Source organism: Psammomys obesus, unplaced genomic scaffold (genome assembly GCF_907164565.1).
Source record: "Psammomys obesus unplaced genomic scaffold, mPsaObe1.curated_primary_1811, whole genome shotgun sequence".
Taxonomy (NCBI): domain Eukaryota; kingdom Metazoa; phylum Chordata; class Mammalia; order Rodentia; family Muridae; genus Psammomys; species Psammomys obesus.
In genome coordinates this window covers 130,274-154,245 of record NW_026596463.1, presented here as the reverse complement: position 1 = coordinate 154,245, position 23,972 = coordinate 130,274, and the positions used below count along the sequence as shown (strand labels likewise).

At 41.4% G+C, this 23,972-nt stretch overlaps 1 protein-coding gene across 1 annotated transcript in view; it reads right to left on the bottom strand.

Moving 5' to 3' along the window:
* The window catches only part of Dmgdh (dimethylglycine dehydrogenase), a 73,852-nt gene that overhangs the window by 5,258 nt on the left and 44,622 nt on the right, over positions 1-23,972 (bottom strand). The window contains exons 13-14 of the mRNA XM_055598363.1: positions 22,078-22,235; positions 19,301-19,360 (exon numbers count right to left, since the gene is read on the bottom strand). Coding sequence (XP_055454338.1) covers positions 19,301-19,360; positions 22,078-22,235 — 218 coding nt within the window. The remainder of the gene's footprint in view (positions 1-19,300; positions 19,361-22,077; positions 22,236-23,972) is intronic.

The window sequence follows — 23,972 nt, the reverse complement described above, 5'->3', positions numbered from 1 at the left end:
CAGCTACCTAAACAAAGTATGTCTCAATTTCTACCCATTGAAAACATTTTATAAGAAACATTTTTTTAAACATGAAATGCCAAAAGAACACCCCAAAATGTTACATTTCCCCTCTCCTTCAGAGTAACGTTCTCTAGGGTGTATTAACCTATTGAGCTACCTTTATTAGTTCATTCAGGAGACATCTGAGCTAGTCGGACAGGCAGGCATCTCAAAGACCTTGCTCTTGCTCTTTACTCTTTTTTTCCTTCTTCCAGGAAACACATGAGAGATGACACTCCTATTCCAGCTTGAAGATTTCCCCCTTATTAGCTAGTCATACATCCCACAGCTGAGCAGGATGCATAGGTGAGAAATAACTGATCAGTGGGAACACGAGGTAATAAGGAGAGGAAGATACAGTTCTTCCCAGCCACAATGCCAGGGGGCCTTGAAGTGAGACAAGCACAAGTCAGAGGCTAAGAGCAAGGGCAGTGCCCGGGAGATGGGAGCACATGCTCCCATCTCCCCTCCAGGTGAGAGCACATGCCTACACGAGCATATCTCATGGAGTAAAGAGGGAATTTGATGTGCAAAGCTTACCTCTGCTGAAAAACATTAGAGATGCAAAAACAAAACAAAACAAAACAAAACAAACAAAAAAAACACAAAAAAACCCACAAAAAATACAAAAAAAACCCAAGAAAACAAAAAACCAAAAGTCTCAAAAACAATTATCATATACAGATTAACTATAACCAAAAACAAAACAAAAAATCCCATGACCCAAAGAAGCAACCTCAAACTTCAGTTTCTTCACTACCCAAAAAGAAAAGAATAGTTTGTGCCAAAGATGTCCTCTATGGCCAGAATTTTAGATTTATATAGTGATTTCTCAACATGAAACATTTAGGATTGTATGAAAAGAAAACAACCAAACAAAAAAACCCATGACCTCTGAAATCAAACAGGAGAGACCCATGGACATGCTTTCCTGGACACTCTGGACTTCTTTCCTTCCTTTGCTATTCTCCCACCTCAGCTCCACCTCCCACTGCTTCCTCAATATGGCTGCTTAAAAACACATGGCAGTCTCTCTTCCTCTTCTCCAGGCCCCTCCTTCGGGGAGTTGCTGAGATTTACAATTTGCTACCCTTCCATTTTTCTTTTAAACTCTAACAGTCCTTGAGATTGCTTCTGAGTGTGTTTTTAAATTCTTTCATTAAGAAGAATAAGAATCCTGAAAGGGGCCCCAATTTCCCTGGTAACAGATGGCACTCATGGTAGGATTCCCCAAAATTTCCAGTAACAAAATAACAGTAGTAACTCAGTAATGTCACAGTTTTTGTTAGGCACTGGCTATGTGTCCAGCTTGTGTTCATAAGCAAAGTCATCATAGTACCAGGTATATGTGCCAGTTTACAGGAGAATAACATGAGCCTCAGTTACAAAGCAACAGAAACCACCATCTGTAGATCTTGTCCATATTTAAAAAAAATCTGGATCTGGATCCTGGAAGGCATGGCTGATAGAAATACTCAAGATGCTGAGTTGTAGATAGTGATCTGTGCCTGTAGTCCTAGCACTTGTGAGGTAAAGGCCAGAGAAAAGGTGTCCTTAGGCTACACAGAGAAACCTTGTCTCAAAATAAAGCCGATAAACAAATCAACACATTCTCTAAAAGGAAAATGCTTTTTAAAAATTTTCCTTTAGGTGGCCTGCATCTGCTTTGGTTGACACTCTAGTTTTGTGGCATAAACTATTTGAAAACACTCTGCAGGGCGGTACTAATGAAATCTGATAGCTCTGTCCTGAATTGGGAAGTGATCTTGTGGGCAACACCATCCTTAGACATGAGTAAAAACGATGCCCTGATGACCAAATCCCATGATGGTTCATCTGGTCATCGTGGATGAATTGAGCAATGCCAAGAATGTTCATAAAGCGCACCTTGCTATGTCTGCCACGGCACTTGCAGAGGTTAAGCTGGTGTAACGGTTTAATCCACTGGTGAATTCAGAATTTGCATAGACTTATGGGAGTTGGTGGGCCTGGTTATAGGAAGTAAGTTACTGGGGAGTGTTCTTGGGGCTCATATCTTTTTTTGGTACCCTCTTGTAACTTTTCTTCCTATTGGTCATGAAGTGGAGAAGTTCCTCACCTGTGTGCTTTCACCACCAGGATGTTATATACAAATGTATGAACTGAGCCCTCTGAAACCCTGAACCAAAATAAATCCTTCCTCATTTAGGTTGTTTTTGTCCATCATTTTGACACAGCAATGAGTTAAGAGATGCCAGCCCTCACACGCCTTTTTTCTAATCTAGTTGGACTTTCAACTTGGGAAGACATAAAGTACGATCATGACATTTCATCCCTGTTTTCTTTGGCTTGCCTCCCAAGACAGTTCACTTTACTCTACTACCTACTAATTAATTGTAAGTGAGAAGAAATGTGTCTGAAGGCTGTGCTGTAATTAGAAGTGGTGCTTTCAGAATGACCTACGGACAGAAATACATCTGTTTAATGAGTCATTCATGAATTCCCTATATAAACAGTAGTTGATGTCTTTAAGAAATGTACAGATTTCTGGGGTGCTGAGACCAGTTTAAAAATAGCCTTGACATGTTTTTTAATGTATTACTTTTAAATATCAATAAAAGTCATTAAGGAAGCCACATGTAATACACCCTAAATATACCATCCATATATATATGGATGGTATATATATATATATATATATATATATATATATATATACACACACACACACACACACACACACACACACACACACACAAAGTAGATGGTAATGAGAGGTAATTAGCCTCTATTAGCTCTGCTAATGACATGCATGTTACCTGAATGGTAATGTAAATGAAATAAATTAAGCCAGGGTATTTGGGGGATTGATTGTTAGGGCAATGCAGTATTTGAAGACACAAACTCAAGCATGACAGCTGCTGTGGAGGAAGATTCAGACACAGAGTTGGGAGAGGGGTCTGCCATAGGCAGGAGGAGAGAGTAAGGGCCTTGGGCCTTTCATTTCCATTTATGTGGAGCAAAATGCCATCAGAAAATTCAAGGGTGATGTCAGCTTGACTTAAGTTTTTGGTTCATTTCTTTAAACTCAAATATTAAAAGTTTTAAAGATAGAAAGAAGTAAGTTTCACATTCCATAACCAAACTTTCCCAGGAACCAAGCATGTTTTTATGGGTTCATAGACATGCAGGAGACTCCCGCTGGCTACCAGCTACTCCAATGGGCAGAAGAGAGATGAGTATCCTGCTGCTGTCCCTCATGCACACTTGAAAAGCTTCTTGTTTAAAATGGGCTCAGAGTATCACTGAGGGCAGCCTGGAGGAGGTCTCCTTGGGAAGCATGTGGCCATAGCTGGCCCAAGACTGAGTCAACTGTAACATCCTTTAGTTAGCTGCGCATCTGGGTAGGACTTGGATGCTAAGAAAGCTGTGTCCCAGGGTCACTTGTTTGGGGAAAGGGTGACTTAGCTTTCACTCCATCAAGATAACCCACAGCCTTGTTTCCTATTCAGAGTTAGAACCGTGGAAGCTTTCAAGCAGCATATGACTTGGGTCAATCTCACTGTATTATGAGAGTCACAAGGCCAGAGAAGGCTGAAGGTCTTCCTGCAATAACAGAGAGATGGAGCTCTGAAGCTCAAACCTGGCTTCAGCCATGGGGTACTTTTTCTGCTGTTTAGCTAAGCACATCTTCAACAGACCTTTTGCAGTGAAACATTAAAACATGAGTTCAGGTGTTGTTATTGGCTGGAAAATGAACTCTCTTACATACAGAAAGTTCTCATTCTTGGCCCTCAGCAAAGATGGCTGAGAAACAAGTCAACTAGAATTTTCCTACCCAAAATTACTAGCCAGAGAATTCCTTCCCCCCAAAAGTCTTTAATGGAGTAAGAAAAGGGGTTTTGCTGGTACAAGGAAGGAGGAGAGAGGAGAGAGACTGAGAAGCAAGCGTGGTGGCAAACACTTGGAAGCCTAGCATGTGGGAGGCAGAGGCAGGAGTGCGAGTTTGGACTGAGTGGCAAAACCCTGTCTCAAATCCCATCAAGACAATCTGGGAACTGAGCAAAACATTTAAAACACGCCTAAGGCAGACCAATAATCAGGATAATTACTATTTAAGCCAAGTCTTGAAAGCTGAAATAGTCCCTATCACATGTATTCTGTGACTTTCATTTAGTTCAATTAAAAAAATATTAGTTAGACATTGAAGCTTACTATTCAAAATAAAACGGTGGACTGGATATGTGGCTTTATCAAGTATGTGTTTATGTTGCTTCAGCAACAGCTAGGATTCAGCATTCTCATAATATACTTGACCACCTGCAAATTCTGTAAGTTCAGGCAACTACAGACCAAAATAATGTTCAGGAAAAAATCTGTTTATGTTTAACATTTTTCTCATCATTCTCCAAATATTAAATTACTCTGTGACCCCATTTGCACAGCATTTGTGTTGTATTATGTGTTGTGTGATGTGAAGTCTACAGGGGGATGTGGATGACACAGGAGCAAATCCTACGCTGTCTTCTACACAGGTTGGAACACACGGAGGTTTCTGTGTGCTGTAGGAGCTGGGTCTCCACTATTCACTCATGAAAGGAATGGCTGGAGTTTTCATCTCTCCATAGAATAGAGAGAAAACAAGCTCCCATTTTGTGTCTTAAGTATAGTCTTTAAACACAAAGCAAACAACTATCAAGGAAATAAGCATGAAGAACTAACTGAGCCTCGATAGTGATGCAAAGCCTTCCTCGCTGAGTTATTGACAAAAACTATAAGGGTTTCATGAATGGTTGCTTTCTTTTAAGCACTTCAATTAGATCTACTTCAAGCAGATGGAAAGGAACTTGTGTTCAGTGGAGTAACAAATGGTATTTATCTCCTCTAAGGCTTATAGCCAGCTTGTGAGGTTTATGTTTCCTTCATTATGTAAGAAAACTGAAGTGCTTATAGATGAGATATCTTGTTTGTCTTGGACTGGCAAGTGGAACCAAAGCCACTAAAATCCTTCAGCAACCCTGCTTAGCTGCCACTTAGCGTCTGAGGAGGCAGCCAGTAAGCTGGAGCATGGTGAAAGCTACTGCAGGGCAGGTCCACAGGAGTTCCTGACATGCCCTGTCTTTAGGTCCACGAATAGCTGAAGAACCCAAATCCCTGCTTCCAGAAGAGAGCACCAAACCCACAGGTTTAGCTGCCTTCCAGACCCTTCTACTTGGTTATTCCACAGCCACAAATCCTTCCAGATTGTAAGCCACAGCTGCCCTGTGTTCCCAGAAGCTTGTCAATATTCCCTATCTTTCTCTCCACCCCTTCACATGTAGCTCCTCAAGTGACCACCATATATTGCTTTCATCATTTCCTTTCTACCCTACATCCTCTGCTCAGCTGATGCCTTTGCCCTTTCTCCACTAGACTCCTTCAGGAATTGGGGAAAATATCTTCCTGTCACAGGAACAACTTTCTTTTAATTGGTTTTTCATCACCAGAGTGTCACTTCTTGCTCAAACCCTTAAATGACTCCTTAGCCTGGCAGACGAGAAAGCCCATTTCTGATGGGCACCTCTGCTTTCCTAAAAGCATTTCTGAACAATGCTTCCAAAAAATATATTTTCAGAAAATTCTTCATGGCCAGTCCCAGGTTAGGTGTAGAAGAAAAAAAATGATTAAGCATATTTTGTATTACTAGCACCTGAATTGAAGTGTGCTATTCCGCTCAAAAGAAATAAATAGAATAAGCTTACTTTCTGAAAAAGTAAAATCATTTCAAATGTTCAAGCCCTACAAGAAGATAGTATCTGTGAAGTTTATTTTGGATTCTATAGGTTACTTTAGAAATGATCTAATAAAACCTGACAATATCTTTAAAAGGTCAATTGTAATCACCAGGTTAATTTTATCCATAAAATGAAAAGCTTAACATTAGAAAAGAAATAGAATTCAACATATAACAAGTAAAAAAAGAAAAATTAGCTGGCTAAATGTAGAAACGCCCTTTGATAAAACTATTATACACACCCAATTAAAAGCACTAGGAACAGAAGGAAGCTCTTCAACCTGATACAAAGCAGCTGTGAAAACCTGCAATGAGCACTGTCCTTGGTGCTGGGCTAGGGACGGTTTCCACAGAAGGACAGGACAAGGCCAGGGTATTTTCATCACTGCTTTTGCTCACCTTTGTTAAGGTTACACTGATGGAGGACCTTAGCAGTACAGTAAGGCAAGAAAAGAAAAAAGGAATAGAAGACTTTACAAGAAACAAACAAAACAATCTGTATTTTCATGCAGCGTGGTTGTCTGTGTAGAAAATCTGATGGAACGTATAGCTTTAAAAAAATCTACTAGAAAAATGCAACAAAATTACTGTATTTTGTATTCAAGTATGTATGTGTGTAAGGTGTGTGTAGAGGTGTATGTGTGTATTCTTGTGGGGGTGTGTATGTATGTATGTATGTATGTATGTATGTATGTATGTATGTATGTGTGGGTGCGTGCATTCTTGTAGAGGGTGCATGTGCTTGCGTATATGTATGGAGAGTGTGTGGATGTGTGTACATGTGTTTGGGTGTGTGCACTTTTATACATGTGCAGACATGGAAACTAGATATTGGTTGGTGTCTTCCTCTCTTTCGATCCATCCTGTTTTTGGAGACAAAGTTTCTTGCTGAGCACAGTAGAACATCTTGGTAGCAAGCCCTTGTTTCTGCTTACCTGGTACTGGATTACACATGCACACAGCCATGCCTGGCTTTTTACGTAGGAGCTGGGAACTGAAACTCAGGTCCTCATAACATGTGCAGCAACACTTTACCAAAGGAGCTGTTAGCCAGGCATGATGGTGCACGCCTGTAATCCCAGCACTTAGGGACACATAGAAAGGTGGATCTCTGTGAGTTGGAAGCCACCTGGTCTACAAAGCAAGTCCAGGACAGCTAAGGTTATGCAGAGAAACTCTGCATTAAAAATAAATAAGTAAGTAAGTAAGTAAGTAAGTAAATAAATAAATAAATAACGGGGGGGGAGGGGAAGCTGAGCTATCACCCAAGCTCCTAACTGCATGTCTATATATTTATATATAAGAAATACAACAACTAAAAATTGAACTTAAAATACCATTTGCAGTAATATTAAAATATGAAATATTTAAGTATGAGTATGTACAAAGATGTATAGACATGCATACCGGAATCTACAAAATATTTCTGAGAAAAATGGTGATAGATATATACATTGTTTAACTGTTTAAAGACTTGAATTAGGCCTTAGATGCAGTATATTCCCAATCAAAATCCCAATAGGGATTTAAAAAATCAACTGACAAGATGATTCTACAATTTATGGAAAACCCAAAGGACCTAGACTAGCCAAAATTAATCTTACTTAAACTAATCAAGGCAGTGTTAATATTAGTATCAGGAAACACTAGTGGTCCAATGGCAGAGCGCAGAGATAGGACCTCCAAACACAGCAGAGCTGTGTCTTCCCGATATCTGAAGGCAGACAGTGCAGAAGGCGCAGCCTCTCTGACAAATGCTGCTAGAAACTGGAGAGCCACATGCAGTCCACACCTCACAACTGCTATCAAAATCTACCAAGAGTGGATCATAAATCTAAACATAAGAAGGAAGTTTCAAACCTTGTTTCAAATAAACAAATAATTTTTTTTAAAAACGTTTATAATTTCTAGAAGAAAACATAGATGGCTATCTCTAAAACTTTGGGTTAAGCAACAGTTTCTTAGATATAAACTAAAAACATCATCCATGAAAGATCAGCTGAGGGCCAGCGAGACGGCTCAGTGTGAAAATGTGCTGGCTGCCAGGCCTGAGGACTTGAGATTAATCCCTAGGGTCCACATGGTAGAAGGAGAGAATCAACTCCAGCAAGTTGCCCTCTTGCCTCCAAGACGTCAGTATGCCCTCCCTACAATCAATCAATCAATCAATCAATCAATCAATCAATATGAGCCATTGTAAAGGTAAACTGATTAAAATTAATTAAAATAATTTTTAATTTTATAAATTAAAAACTCTTTGAAAGACACAATTCCACAAGTGATATAAGAGACAGATTGCAAAAACATTTACAGAGCATGTAACTGATTAAAAAAAACATATGTAGAATATATAAGAAACTTGAAAAACTCAACAATAAGAAAGCAAACCCCACTGAAAATGGGTAGGAGATCTGAACAGACACTTACCAAAGAAGAGACAGAAATCATACACAGGTGCATAAAAACATGTGCAACATCATTAGCATGAAGAGGACAAATTACAGCCAGTCTGCAGTTCACAGAACAGCCCCAGCTAAAGAGACTGACCAGGATAGACACCTGACAAGGTTGTAGAGAAAATGAAGTTTCCGTAGAAGTTAAAATAAAACTGATACAGTTTCTGAAAATCAACATCTTCAAACATTAACACAGTGCCTAGAGAGAGAGCTCAGTGGTTAGGAGCACTGGCTGCTCTTCCAGAGGACCCGGGTTCAATTCCCAGAAACCACATGGCAGCTCACAATCCAGTTATAGGGAATCTGACACCCTCTTCTGGCCTCCGTGGGCACTGCATGCACAAGGTTCACATACATACACATATATGTACAGACAGACAGTCATACATATAAAAATGCATCTTTAAAAAATAAAGATTATAACATATCTTGCTCTTTTCCTCAATAATTCTACTCCTAGGTATTTATTCAAGAGAAAATAAAGCATATGCTCACAGAAACAATTGTACAGAAATGCTTCAAGGCACTGTGACACATGCCTGTAATTCCAGCACTTGTGAGCTGAAAGCAGGATGGTAGAGAGGTCAAAGTCATCCGTAGCTAGAGAGTGCAGAGCCAGCCTGGGCACTATGAAACACTGCTTCAAAATAAATGATTTTAAAAAATTATAGCAGTTTTATTTGTAATGGCCTTAAACTGAAGCAACCCAAATGTCCAGCAAAAAAACCAGTGTTTAAACAAATTGCTATATAGAAGATGGAATAGTTCTTACTGTCAAAAGGAGTGAACTGTTGCCATGTAAGAAGAGGCAATGTGTTTGCATCTTGGTGAGTGTAAAGCCAAAGCATGAAGGAGTGGAGAGCTCCTTACTACCTACATGGCAAGAACAGCACTGGATTATTTCTAAAGCAACATATTTATCAACCAGGGAAGCATATACATACTCATGCAGGGGTGGGCCCATTGTTGAGCATGCAGTTGAGAGTGATAATTTAAGAAAGACAGTAGACACATGCTCTTTGGACATGCTCAGCTCAAGGATATGGATCATATATTTAAAGGTTAACATGGTGGACAAGGGTGCCTCTGAGTATGCTTAGTTTTCAAGTTTTTTCTGAAAATAAAGAAAAGGGCATTTTGAAATTGCAAGAAAGTAAGATTTTGCCACTAAAGATGCCTACCTCATCTCCCAACTAACATGTAACAACATGAATGATTCTTGAATAATGATGAGTAGATCCATGCCCCCCCAAAAGTATATGCCATATGTAATAGTTATCTTTAGTTGTCAACTTGACACAACCTAGGATCATCTGGAGAACGTCTTGATGGGGATTTTTCTACATTGGGCATGTCTAGGGATTGTCATAGTTAACTGATGAGGGAAGGCCCAGTCCCCTATGGGAGGCACTATTCTCTACTCAGGGAACTATGTAAGAGTGGAGAAGTCAAGCTGAACACAAGCAAGCAAGCGAGCATAATGCATCAACTCTCTCTCTGCTCCTCTCTGTAGATGGGACCCTGCTCATTCCAGTTCTTGTTGTCATGACTACCCCACACGATGGACTATAATCTGGAATTGTGAGCTAAAATAATCTCTTCTTCCCTAAATTGCTTCTTGTCTGGGTATTTTTTTTATCACAGAAACATAAGTGAAATTAGAACCCTGTTTAATTCCATTTATATGGATGTTCCATCTATTCTAACAGATGCAAAGATAAATTATAGTGACAGAGGCAGATAAATAGGTACTTGGGGTTGGGTGGAGCTGTGGAAAGGATTACCAAGTGCTGTGATCATTCCTTATGCCTCTAGGGTAAAGGACATGCTATCTTCATTTTGGTATGCATATCAAACCTTTCAAAAGGGTTTCTTTAAATGTCAATGATTTTGTTTTCAATATGCTGTTCAAATAAAATAATATACATAAAAGAAAATTAAGCTAAAATTACTTAAAATTTATTCTGAAACGAGTTTCCTTGGATTTAAAAGTTTTAAAACAGTTAGTGAGGATCATGCATGAGCTTTTAGGGTAGAAATATTGTTTCATAAGTGAAATTGGATATATATGAGGATGACACTTCAAAAGCTGCTAGGGTGACAGGTGTTTTGGGAATGATAAGCTATACTACAGTCCAGGCTTAACCTCTTTTTCCCTTATCACTTAGCAATGAAAATGGGTAAAAGAGTAAGAATGGTATAATTAAAAATGGCACAATTATGCCTCATAAAGACAACAGAGTGGCTTCAAGTGGCATTTCATAGAATTTGAGACTTGTAGGAGGAGGCTTCATTTTATAGACTATAAATCACAGGTTCAAGATGAAATCAAATTGTTTCCTCAAAACACATAGATAGGGCTGGATAACTTTGAAAAATATCCTGGGGCTCAGCAGTTAAAAGCACTTCCTTCTCTTGCAGAGAATCCCTTGTCCAGTTTCCAGCACCTATTTGGCAGCTCAACACCATTTGTAACTCCAGTTCCAGAAGATGTGATGCCCTCTCTGCTCCGTAGGTGCACATACATACACGAGTGTTACTTGTACATATAAAATAAATGAATCCAGGGCTGGAGTTCATGTTCAGTGGATACAGCATTTGTATGAGGACCTGGGTTTGGATATTCTGTACTCATGTGAAGTCAGACATAGTAATGTGTGCCTGTAATGTGTACTCCTACACAGCATGGAAGGTGTGGGCGGAAGAACCTCAGGACACTCACTAGAAAGCTAATGTGATAGATGCAGTGACAGACAATAAGAAACCCTACTTCAAACAAGGTGGAGGCGAGAACTGGCCCTAAAATTATCCTCGAGTTTCCACGCAAGTGCCTTGCATAGATGAGCGCTGCCCCCTCCACACATACACACATTAAAAAAACAAAAAAACATTCAGAGCTCGTGCTGTAACTCAGTAGTAGAATGCTTCTCTTGTAGGTGTGAGCTCTTTGTCTCAATCCTTTCCTTTCCAAGGGAAAATAGCCACTCATTGCTCATTTTTAAAATAGCAAAGCAGAGAGGTAGGGCACAATATTGGTGGCTAACCAGGACAGGCCGCAGGCCTGCTAGCTTCCTTTTGACACTGCAGGCTCCACATGCCACCCTCTGGTCAGTCCTACTGCTCTGCTGTCTGTTCTTAAAACCACACTTGGTATGTGCTTAAAAGAACTAAGTTAGTGTTCTTAACTTCTGATCCATCTCTCCAGTGACAGCCCACAGACTGGGAAAGGATCTTCACCAATCTTATATCTGAAAGAGGGCATAAACAACTCAAGAAGTTAAACAGCAACAAATCAAGTAATTCAATTAAAAATGGGGTACAGAGCTAAACAGAGAATTCTCAACAGAGGAATATACAATGGCAGAGAAACACTTAAAGAAATGCTCAATATCCTTAGTCATCAGGGCAATGCAAATCAAAACAACCCTAAGATTTCACCTCACATCCATCAGAATGGATAAGATCAAAAACTCAAGTGACAACTTGTGCTGGAGAGGATGTGGGGAAAGAGTAACCCTACTCCATTGCTGGTGGGAATGTAAACTTGTACAACCTCTTTGAAAATCAATCTGGCACTTTCTCAGACAATTAGGAATAGTGCTACCTCGAGATCCAGCTATACCACTCCTAGGCATATATCCAAAAGATGCTCAAGTATACAACAAGGACATTTGCTCAGCCATGTTTGTAGCAGCTTTATTTGTAATAGCCAGAACCTGGAAACAACCCAGATGTCCCTCAGTTGAGGAATGGATACAGACATTGTGGTACATTTACACAATGGAATATTACTCAGCAATTAAAAACAAGGAAATCATGAAATTTGCAGGCAAATGGATGGAACTAGAAAAGACATCCTGAACGAGATAGCCCAGAAGCAGAAAGACACACATAGTATACACTCACTTATAAGTGGATATAAGACATATAATATAGGATAATCATACTAAAATCTGTATACCTAAAGAAGCTAATCAAGAAGGAGGTAAGATGCTCAATATTCATTCAGAAAGACAAGTGGGGTGGACATCAGAAGAGGGAGAAAACAGGGAACAGGACAGGAGCCTACCACAGAGGGACTCTGAAAGACTCTATCCAGCAGGGTATTAAAACAGATGCTGAGACTCATAGCCAGACTTTGGGCAGAGTGCAGGGAACCTTATGAAAGAAGGGAGAGATAGACCTGGAAGGGACAGGAGCTCCACAGGAGAGCAACAGAACCAAAAAATCTGGGCACAGGGGTCTTTTCTGATACTGATACTCCAAACAAGGATCATTCATGGAGAGAACCTAGAACCCCTGCACAGATGTAGCCCATGGCAGCTCAGTGTCCAAGAGGGTACCCTAGTAAGGAGAACAGGTTCTGTCTCTGACATGAACTGAGTGGCTGTCTCTTTGATCACCTCCCTCTGAGGGTAGAGCAGCCTTACCAGTCTACAGAGGAAGACTATGAAGCCAGTCCTGATGAGACCTGATAGACCAGGGTCAGCTGGAAGGGGAGGAGGACCTCCCCTATCAATAGACTGGGGGAGGGGCACAGGAGAAGAAGAGGGAGGAAGGGTGGGATTAGGAGGGAATGGGGGAGGGGACAGGAGAGGAGGCTACAGCTGGGATACACAGTGAATAAACTATAATTAATAAAAATAAAATTAAATTAAAAAAAGAACTAAGTCAATGTCCTCATCTGCATGCATTAAAAAAAGGAAATGAAACAACACAAAAAAACTCACCAGTGGGACACTGTGAAGCAATTTAGCTCCTCGTTTTAGAATATTGTGTTGACGGGGAGCTAACAAGATGGCTCAGCAGGAAAAGACACTTGCTGCCAAGCCTGATAACCTGGGTTGAATCTCTAGAATACACATGGTTGAAGAAGAAAAGCAATTTCCACAAACTGCCCTTTGATTGTCACCCATGATGTGGCAAGTGTCTGCCCCCTCCTGTCCACAAAATAAATACATGCAGAAAAATAGTTTAAAAAACAGCACTGGCTTGGGCCGGGTCAAGTGTTCTCCAATCAATTACATCAGAATAACTACAGTCAAACAAATTGTTGAAAGTCAACTGTGGCAGCACATACTTGTGAGACCAGCATGCAGAAGAAGCAGGATTGCCACAAATCTGAGGCTCTTGTGAATGCAGGATAAGCATTCTACATCACATCTCCAGGCCTCTTTACTTTCTCTCTCACACTCCACTCTCGTTTTCTCTTTTCTTATGTGTCTGAGTATGTGGTATATACATGTATAGTTTGAATGTATTCAGGTCCAGGTGAACATGTGTACACATAGAGGCCATAGGTTGATGTCTGGTGCCTTCCTCTATCAGTCTGTGCTGGCTACTTTTATGTCAACCGGACTTAAGCTATGAGTTATTGGAAGATAGCAGTTTTTCAACTGAGAAAGTGCCTCCATAAGAAACAGCTGTAAAGATGGGTGGTGGTGGCACACACCTTTAATCCCAGCAGAGGCAGAAGGATCTCTGTGAGTTTGAGGCCAGCCTGGTCTACAGAGTGAGTTCTAGGACAGTCATGGCTACATGGAGAAACCTGTGTCAAAACAAACAAACAAACAAACAAACAAGATATAGCTCTAAGTTATTTTCTTAGTGATTGATGGGGGAAGGACAACCAGTTGTGGGTGGTGTTATCCCTGGGCTGGTGGTCCTGGATTTTATAAGAATGCACGCTGACATGAGAGAGAGCCCACCCCTGACACTTTAATATTCTACTATTCTTGCAGACAGGAGGCTAGCATAACAGTCATCTGAGGGTTTCATGCAGATGAAAACAGATGCAGAGAACCAAAGCCAACCATTAGATATAGCTTGGGGAATCTTGTGGAAGAGGAGAAGGAAGGATTTAAAGAGCCAGAAGTCAAGGACACCACAAGAAAACCTACAAAATTAATTAACCTGGACCAAAAGGAGCTCAAAGAGACTGAACCACCAACCAGAGAGCATCCATGGGTTGTTTCTACCCCCCACCCATATGTAACAGATGTACAGCTTGGTCCTCATGTGAGACCTCTACAGCAGGAGCAGGGGCTGTCTCCAACATTGTTCCCTTTCCCCTAACTGGACAGCCTTGCCTAGCATCAATAGAAGATAGGCCCAGTACTTCTTGACATGCCAAGGTGGGTTAAAACCCATGGGAGGTCTCCCCTTCTTTGAGAAGAAAGGGAAGGAAGCACTGGAGGAAGGGACAGGAGGTGGAGGCAGGGATTGGGAGGACAAGAGGGAGGGAACGTCCTACTGGGATGTAAAATCAATCAATCAATCAATCAATCAATCAATTAATGGAAAAGAGGGCAAACACATACACACACACACACACACGCTGAGAGAGAGAGAGAAAAAGGGAAAAGACTTTCTCCCCATGAGAAAGTCATGGGGAGCAAGCCAGCAAGCAGCACTCCTCCGTGGCCTCTGCATCAGCTCCTATCCCAGGGTCCTGCCTGCTGGAGTTCCTGTCCTGACTTCTTTTGATGATGAACAGTGATATAGGAGTGTAAGCCAAAGAAACCTTTTCCTTCCTAAGTTGCTTTTGTCATGGTGCTTCAATACTGCAACAGTAACCCCAAATAAGACACTCCCATCTTATTTTGGGGACAAGGCCTCTCAGTGAATCTGGATCCTCCGGTCTCCCCTTTCTGCCCAGGACCTAGATGACAGGTATACAATGTCATGCCAGGCACTTTACCTGGGCCCTGGGGTTCCAAATACGGAGCCTTATGCTTCCACTGCAACGACTTTCGGCTTGCTCCTATGAAGCCCAGAATGGTCTTCAGCTCACAGCAATCCTCCTGCCTCAGCCCTCTTTTTATTTTTTAATTTTGAGTCAGGATGTCACTACACTGCCAGGGTGTTTCTACTGGCTAGAAAATCAAGACAAGAGGAAGAGGAATAAATCTATGTGGGAAAATCTCTTCTCTCATGCATGTTCCGCTTAGTACTTAGCTTTCTCTGGCTCTAGATATGAACAAAGATTCAGTAATTGCAAGAGGAAAATTCCACAAATGCCTATGGAATCCCAAAGCAGCTGATTTCCCTTTGCTCTTGATTAGAAATAATGCATTGTTCCATTTTTGGTGATAACCAAATGCCTCCTGATTTTCTCCCCACACAGCCTTCTCCTGAAATTAATCAAAATACCGTGACTAACAGGGTAAGACTTGTTTTGCTGGAGGAAGAATACTGAGATTTTAGTTCGATTTTAGAAAGCAAATTGTGCTGACCTGATTTTTTGTTTGTTTATTTGAAATTCTTTTCTTTTGGGCACTTTTAGGAGGTGGCTGAACTGTGCACGGCTGCAGGCTCCTCTCCATGCAGAATGGAGTGTCTGCAACAGGTTAAGAACCCATTCTACAGCCTTATTTCCTGAAGAGGTCACGCTTCTTGAGTTCTGAGAGGCAGTGAGGTGTGTCTTTAACCTGGGGCTTCGCAAGACGCAGAAATTGTGTGTAATAAATGTGTGCGTGTGTGTGTCCATATGTGTGTGCATGCCCATGGGTGCAAGCGTGAGTGCTTATGTGAATGTGAGTCTGTGTGTGTGTGTGACTGAGTGTGCATGTGAGTGTTCATGTGTGTACGTGTGTATATTTGTGATATGGGTATCTATGTGAATGTGTGCATGTGCATGTGTTTTGGAATGTGTATGTGTGGGTGTGTGAATGTGTGGATGAGTGTGTCAGTGTGTGACAGAGTATGAGTATGTGTGTGATTTTTCTGTGTGTGTAAGAAATGTGTGTGTGAATGTGTGCGTATGTCCTTGAGTGTGCATATATATGTGTGTGCTTGTGTGTGTTCATGTGAGTGGGTGTACAAATTTTGGAGTGGTCACATGTGTGTGAGTGGTGAGTATATGTGAATGTGTACGTTGTGTTTGAGTGTGTATGACTGTGCTGTGTACATGTGTGTGAGTGTGAGAACATGATGCTTTCAAGTGTGCATTTATGTCTGTGTGTGCATGTCTATCTGTGTGTGTGTGTGAAAGTATATTGTGTTCATATGTGTGACATGAGTCTGTTTGTGAGTGCATGAATATGTGTGTGAGTTTATTGTGTTCATGTGTGTGATGTGAGTGGTGTATGCACGTGTGTTTGCATGTATGTGCTCACCTACGTGTGCATTTGTGTGTGTATGAAGGAAGTGTGTGCACGTGTGTGTGCCTGTGCACTCCACAGAGCCTGCTATATTAACCATCACAGTGAGTACTACAACTGACCAGCACGGTGACCACTTCAGCCGGCACTGAGTGACCACCACTCTGAGCACTGATCGATGACACATACATATCAAGCTGGCCACCAGGGGCTACTACAACTCTGTCTCTGTGTTTTGTACGAGTGTAAAAGTGTGTGCGAATATGTGTGTGTGTGTGAGTGCATGCACTTATATGTGTGATGTGTGTATAGAACAGTGTGTGAGATAAGAGTGTGTATATGATTGAGGGTGTGTGTGTGTGTGTCATTCACATAAGCCAGCACCAGAGAAGGAGCTGAGCTAGTAAGGAATATTCCTGTTTTCCTTCTCTCTCTCTCTCTTTCTGTCTCTGTGTGTGTTTGTCTGTGTGTCTGTTTCTCCTTTTTCTCAATGATTTTGACAAGAACATGGCTGACTTTAACAAAGCCATGACTGGCCTCCTCCCCAACTTTCCTCCTTAAAATATGCACACACCCATGCTGACTCTATGATGAAATGAAAAATGTGTTATAACAAAGACATGCTTGAGGAAGTCCTTAGTTTATAGGGCACTCTATGAACGTTTCATGACATATGTTGTAAGGCAAAAGAAATCTGGGGCAGAATTTCAGGTCCACTAGGCCAGTGTGGAAAAGGACTGTGGGAGGAAGGGCTGTGCCTCCTCACCACCCTGTGACCTGCTCCCAGCCTTAAAGGCAGAGGAAATGCTAGGTACCCCCAACAGTCAGCTCTGCACGTCTTCTTGCTATGACTTCTGCCTTGTCTCATGTATTTAAGGACTTAGAGAATTAATTATAATTGTTTGCTTTGGAGGCAAAGAAAGGGAAAAATGATTTGAATAAAATTCTACAGTTGTTCTGTTTTGTTACCTTTGTTTCATTCCCCAAACCAAATATTCCTCTATATTTACCCAAACCAAATATTCCCCTGTATTCACTTCAGCCTGGCATCAATTTTCCAAAGCAATGTGGGTTCGGATATTATTGTCCTTTTAAATGTTAGAGAATGCCTTCTAAAGGGCTTTGAAGGGAGCATCTTTCTGTACGCTAAATGTCTGAATAATGCTTTTGCCTCTCAGGCACAGGACTTGACCTATCAAGTTACATAGCTTAGGTTACAATGTTTGATTTCCAGGAAGCTGTCGCTCATGCAGACTTCCACAAAGCTGTGACACCACCAGGCATGGTCTCAGGACAGCCAGATCTAGTTGCTTGCCTGAGAAATTAGCATGGACCCAAAACAGAAAAGAAGAAGAATCTATTCTTCCTCTGCCTATCAGGGTCCAGGAGCAGAGAACTAGGTATTTTGAGGAGTCTGGCATTTTATCTTTATTTTAAATAGCCAAACTCAGACTTCTGTCACCACCAGGAGCAACCTGCTGCTAGGAGCTGCTCAAATCCCAAGCACTTGCTTTCCCTAGCCTAGTGACAGATGGCACATCACAAAAATACAAGTCAGGAAAAATGCACAGAAAAGACAGCTTTCTTTAAGAATTCTTTGTAGGTGGTTGGAGAGCTGGCTCAGTGGTTAATAACACTGTCTGCTCTTCCAGTGGACCCAGGTTCAATTCCCAGCAACCACATGACAGCTCACAACTGTAAGTCCAAAATCTGACACCTACACAGACATACATGCAAACAGAACACCAATAGAATGAAATAAAAATAAGTAAATTATTTTAAAAAAGAATTCTTTATAGGGTCCTTGCTCCTAAAATCCAGCACAATAAATTCACATGTTAATACATATGTTCCTGTTAATGCTTTAGTTGAGAATTCAGGAGCTGATGTCAAGGCATTAAAAAAGTTTCCATAGCCTGATTTATACACACAATATGTTTACATATTCCCACAAGACAGGACACCAGAGCAGAGCTTCTGAACATGAGAGGGTATTTGGAGAACCCTCACTAACAGCCTGGCAGCAGCTGTTGTACCTAACCTTGAACAGTATCAACCACTTAGGCGAGTCATTTTAAATTCTTTCATGTACCTCTCGGACACCAGTCAATAGCATGACCTCATTTACCTGTGTTGGACTGGCACTGATGAGCAGGGCTATAATCAAATGGCCTCCTGTGATATTAGTTCCTGCAATAATTATGTAGCATAGTGTTTCTCAACTCCTAGAAACCCCTGTAGGGTTTATTAAAACACAGGTTTGTTGGCCTGGCTCCCAGAAATTCTGCTTTTAGTAAGTCTAGGACTGGAACTGGGAATTGGCATTTCTAACAAGTTCCCAGATGATGCTGAGGCTGGTAGTCTGGGGGCCACTGATGTAGGACATCCCTTTGGCACACTGATGTCAATAATGATTCTTTGCGCCTGTGTTGGCTCCTTAGTAAATATCTACTTTGTGTTGGGCACACTGGAAGCATGTCCTTTGTTTATATTTAGATGCCATCATTTGATGCAAAACTGATTCATAAGCCTGCTCTATCCTTCAAGCATCCAGGGAGAGTCAATATACACTCTGCTTTGTTAGCTGATGTGCAACCTTACCAGCCACTGGGAGTAGCTGATACATACACAACATAGCACAATTCATAAGGATGTCTGATGAAGTCCAACTGATAATCATCTTGTGATTTTTACTAACTTGGGTTTTAGTCTTAACCCTTAAAATACCTAGATTCTTCAATCTTAAATCTCTAAGCATATCCACACAGACTGAACCGATCAAATTGTGACAGATAATTCATACGGAGCAATTAAGCAATGTTTAGTATTTGTGTTGACATTGTTTCTTCTATACTCACACTTGGTTCTGTTTTAAAGCATGGCTCTGACGATAAACACTGCCATCATCTTTACACTTATTTCACACACATCTGAGAACATAAACATACCTTATTCAGCCTGATAAAACCTTCCAGTCCAGCTTCCATGGGGTTTGTATCACAGTTCATCTGAAAGAAAAACATATTTCAAATCTCAGATGAGCATGTTAATTTGGCTCACATAAGAACAGTGTTGTTAAGCTGGGCCAGTGGCACACACCTGTAATCTCAGCACTCAGGGGAGGCAGGAGAAAAAGGGTCTCTGCAAATTCAAGGCCAGCCTGGTCTACAAAGCATGTCCAGGACAGCCAAGGCTACACAGAGAAACCCTGTCTCAAAAAAAAAAAAAAAAAAAAAAAAACTAAACTAAACCAAACCAAACCAAAAACAAACAAACAAACAAACAAACAAAAAAATCTGTGTTGTCCTTAAAAAGTTTAGTGCTTCAGAGAGCTCTGCCTGCCTCTGCCTCCAGAGCAGAGGATTAAAGGAGTATACCACCACTCCCAGCAAGTCTTAGTAAATTTTGGGCAGATCAAGGATAGAATTCGCTACAAAGAGAACAGGAAGACACAGAAACAAACCCATCACCTTCATTCAGCAAATACCAGCAAACAGTGGCCCCCACCTTGAATTAATGATGTATAGCAATTATTCAAGCAGTAATATCAGTTTCTTGTATTATTCTTTCTAGGAGCAAGGGCACTTTATGATTTTTTTTGTGTGTGTGTAAAGATTCTTAAAAAGACCAATTATGGACTACTCTCCAAAGCAGTATTTTCAATTCAAAATTCAAATGACACTTTTTTGGCAAGTGTTGTCATTTAAATATAGCAAACACAGAAACTGAAAGTTGGGATTTTATTCCACTGCTCTTTTATTTTAAAGGTGTTAATTCATTAATTAGTTAATTTTTACTATGTACATGTATATGTGCTCGTGTCTGAGTGTGGGTATGTGCAGGTGTCCTGGGAGAACAGAGGCATCGGATTCCTAATCCTACAACTGGAGTAACAGGAGGCTATGAGCTGCCCAGTGAGGAACTGAGCCCTCTGTGATAGCATCCATGCTTAACCATGGAGCCATCTCTCTGGCCTCTGCCAGAAATAGTTATTCTTTTATTTATTTTTTAACTTTTATTAATTACACTTTATTCACTTTGTATCCCCCCCATAAACCCCTCCCTCCTCCCCTCTTAATCCCACCTTCCCTCCCTTCTTCATGCATGCCCCTCCCCAAGTCCACTGATAGGGGAGGTCCTCCTCTTCTTCCTTCTGATCTTAGTCTACCAGATCTCATCAGGAGTGGCTGCATTGTCATCTTCTGTGGCCTGGTAAGGCTGCTCCCCTCCTTAGGGGGAGGTGATCAAAGTGGCCTCTGCTCTTTTATCTGAAATATTTGAAGGCTAGCACATGATGCTCCACACACAAGAACCTTGTATGTATTATGTAATAATTTTGCATAATTATGTTTTTAAAAGTTCTCAAGTAACTTTGCTCATCTTGCAATTAGCCATGAATAGAAATAAACAGAGAAGAGCAGATGGCAGAATACTGGCTTTTACAGAGTTCAGAAAAGAAAAGGGAACATAGGGTTGAATCTCAAAAATAGTTGAATCATGATAGAATGTACCGATTCAGGGAAAAGATTCAGTTTAGTCCTAAACTTGAATAAAGTTACAGGATTTTATCTCTGTTTTGCTTTTAATGTTTTTTTTTCTTCTCAAAATTTTATTAGAAGATTCTAATTTCTATGATGAGAACTTGGGAAAGATGAAAGGGATAAACTCAATGGAGACCATTAAACATATAGGAATGAGAAGAAAATCCCACAAAATATCAGTTAACACTGTTAGTGAGAAGAGGACTGTTCTAGAAGTCAGGCTGTTTTGTTGTTTGCTTTAAAGTGATGGGATCAGCCTGCTCTAACCTCCCAAAGAGTCAACACAGGACTGACACATATCAGAAGAACTTAAGGCTGCTTTACACCACATAAAATTGTTCTCATATTTCTTATTATCAGTTTGAGTTACTCTGAAATTAATCTTTCAGTCTGCTCAAAATCGAGATTTTTTTTTTTTCTTCAGAAAAACAGAGTGGCTTCGTCGCTATTTCAGCACTAGAGAGCGCTCTGGCACTGTCAGGAAACAGGACCCTAAGATGGGAGTACAGCAAAAAAAACTATCAGAAACAGCGACAACAGAATACAGCAATGTTTAACTCTCAAAGGGGCCATTTCTCTGCCCCTTTTCTTGGGAGTGCGCGAACAAAACTGTCCTGTTTTCTGACAGCAGCTGGCCTCACCTGAGTCCTGGCTGTAGTCTGAGTTTGCTGCAGCAGGCAGGACCTGCATTCCTCCAAGCCTGCTTCCATGATAAGGCTCAGGAGCCCCTACCTGAGCTTTCAGGTTAAATTAGAAATTAATTGCGTGGTGTGTTTGTTCGGCTCATCTCTATGTCTATGTTAGTTCTGTAGGATAAATATTCCATTTTACAGAAGAGCAGAGTATCCAAGGGTGTGTTATGAGAAGAGAATGGGACACAGCATAACAGAGGATAAGGCAGGGATATCAAAGGTGATACTCGAATCCTCTGGGGTGTGCCTGTCAGAAAATGTCTGGGGTTTACCACCAACCATGGGGAATTAAGGCTGAATGAGCATTATCCCAGAACCCAGTCAATTTCAACTAGAAATTAGAGGGGGAGGCCTCTTTCCCTGCTCAAAGTCACTTAGGAGAGTATGATTCGCTTACAGCCAGCATTGATAGTATTGCTGTTAAAAGTAGCTCTCTAACAAAAATTAGATATAATAGGCGTAAGGTCTTAGCAAGGATTCCAGCATTCAAACCTCTGACCCCCAGGCTCGGAAAGCCTTCTCCAGTCTTAAGGCATTCAGGGCATATGTTCCAAAATTGTCGATCCCCTCCTGCTGGCCCGTGTTCATGATAAGCTCATAAAGTGCTGCGGAATCTTCTTTTCTGTGGTACAGCTCCCATCCCAGCTCACCTGAAAGGCATGGGCAGAGCCCGCCCAGGAATGAGAGCAGTGCTTGCAGGGTGAGTGCTTGCTTACATTAGGTAACAAACACACGCAGGAGAAATCCCACTCGCACAATGCAGCCATTGCTATCTTTAAAAGAACAGCTCAAAAACACAGGTAACGCAGTGACAGAGCTTTGTAGTAGATATGAACTACACGTGGACCACTTGTGTTAAGTTCAAAGAGTTCTAGTAGAGACTAAAATAATTAATAAATGGCACATGTCTTTAACCCCAGCACTCAGAGAGGCAGAGGCAGGCAGATCTCTGTGAGTTCAAGGCCAGCCTGGTCTATAGAGTGAGTTCCAGAACAGCCAGGGCTACACAGAGAAACCCTGTTTAAGAAAACAAAAACAAAACAAAACAAGCTTACAAGGAGCCAGTCATCTCACTGGCCATTAATATGTAATCCTGAGTCCTATACAGAGGACAGTGCTGGATAACTCATCTCCAGAGACAGAAAGACTTGATAGAACTTACTTCCTTTCCTGGACCCTGGTGTCATACTGAACCATGGCTGTTTTCAGGACAATGATAGTAGGTAAATAACTAACACATATTTTTCAAGGGGTTCATATGGGCACAGGGAGGATTGCTGTGAGCCCTCCCTTCAGAAAGCTGAGAAAGTAGCCAGCCCTGGCTACTGAGACACTGTCCAAAACAAAACAACTTTAAAGAGGCTGAAGAGCCAGTTCAGACAGTAAAATACTTAACTTGTATTTAAGCATGAAGTTTGCCCAGAGTCCACATTTTTAAAAAGCACATGCAGGTGGGTGTGGAAGAGAGCGGGGAAGGAGGCAGGGAAGGGGGGGGCACACAATGGCTCAGTGGGTAAAAGTGTCTGCTGCCAAGCCTGATGAATTGAGTTTGATCCCTGGCACCTACACTATGGAAGGAAAGAACCGGCTCCTGCAAATTTTCCTGTATGCTGGGGAAGTGGCACTCTGGCTGGTGAGCCTCACCTGATCTCCTAGTATGTGCTTCCCCCACGCCAGTGAGAAGTCCTGTCTCAGTAAACAAGGGAATACCCACAGTTGATCACCGGCCCCCACAAACATGCACACACATATGTGCACATACACAACAATAAAATATAATGGAGTTTAAGCTTCAGACACTCCAGCTTCCGACTCAAGAACTCACAAGCCTTAAATAAAGAATGTGGAATTATTCCTATTTCTTCCTTGTGGATAGCTAACAGTAGTCTCTAACTTCTTTTGCTTCTCATTTCCTCCCACCTGATCCTTTTATTCACTGTTAGAGCCATGTGCTAAAAAAGAAAAGAAAAGAAAAGAACGACCCAAAGACTCCTTCCTCCCCTCCCCCCCCAAGTCACCCTTTTGGCTGAGGTTGGGAAAAGTTAGAATGGAAAGCCAGGGACAATGTGGCTTTAACTTGCTCCCCACCACCATGGATTGATAGTGATGGGCTCCACCAGGATGCCAGCAGAACAAGAGCAACATGGAGCTGAGGGATGCTGGGCACAAAGCGCTCCTTCAGTAAGGAGACAAGGGAGTCAGAGGAGCTCAGAAGAAAGCCAGAGCATCACTGGCTAACGATGAGCTTCCTGCACCAAGTACACACTCTGTGTGGAGCTGGGAGAAGCTCCTTCAGGGAACACACACACACACACACACACACACACACACACACACACACATGAAAGGAGGGTGTGTCTGGAGCCATGCTCTAGTGCAGCAGTTCT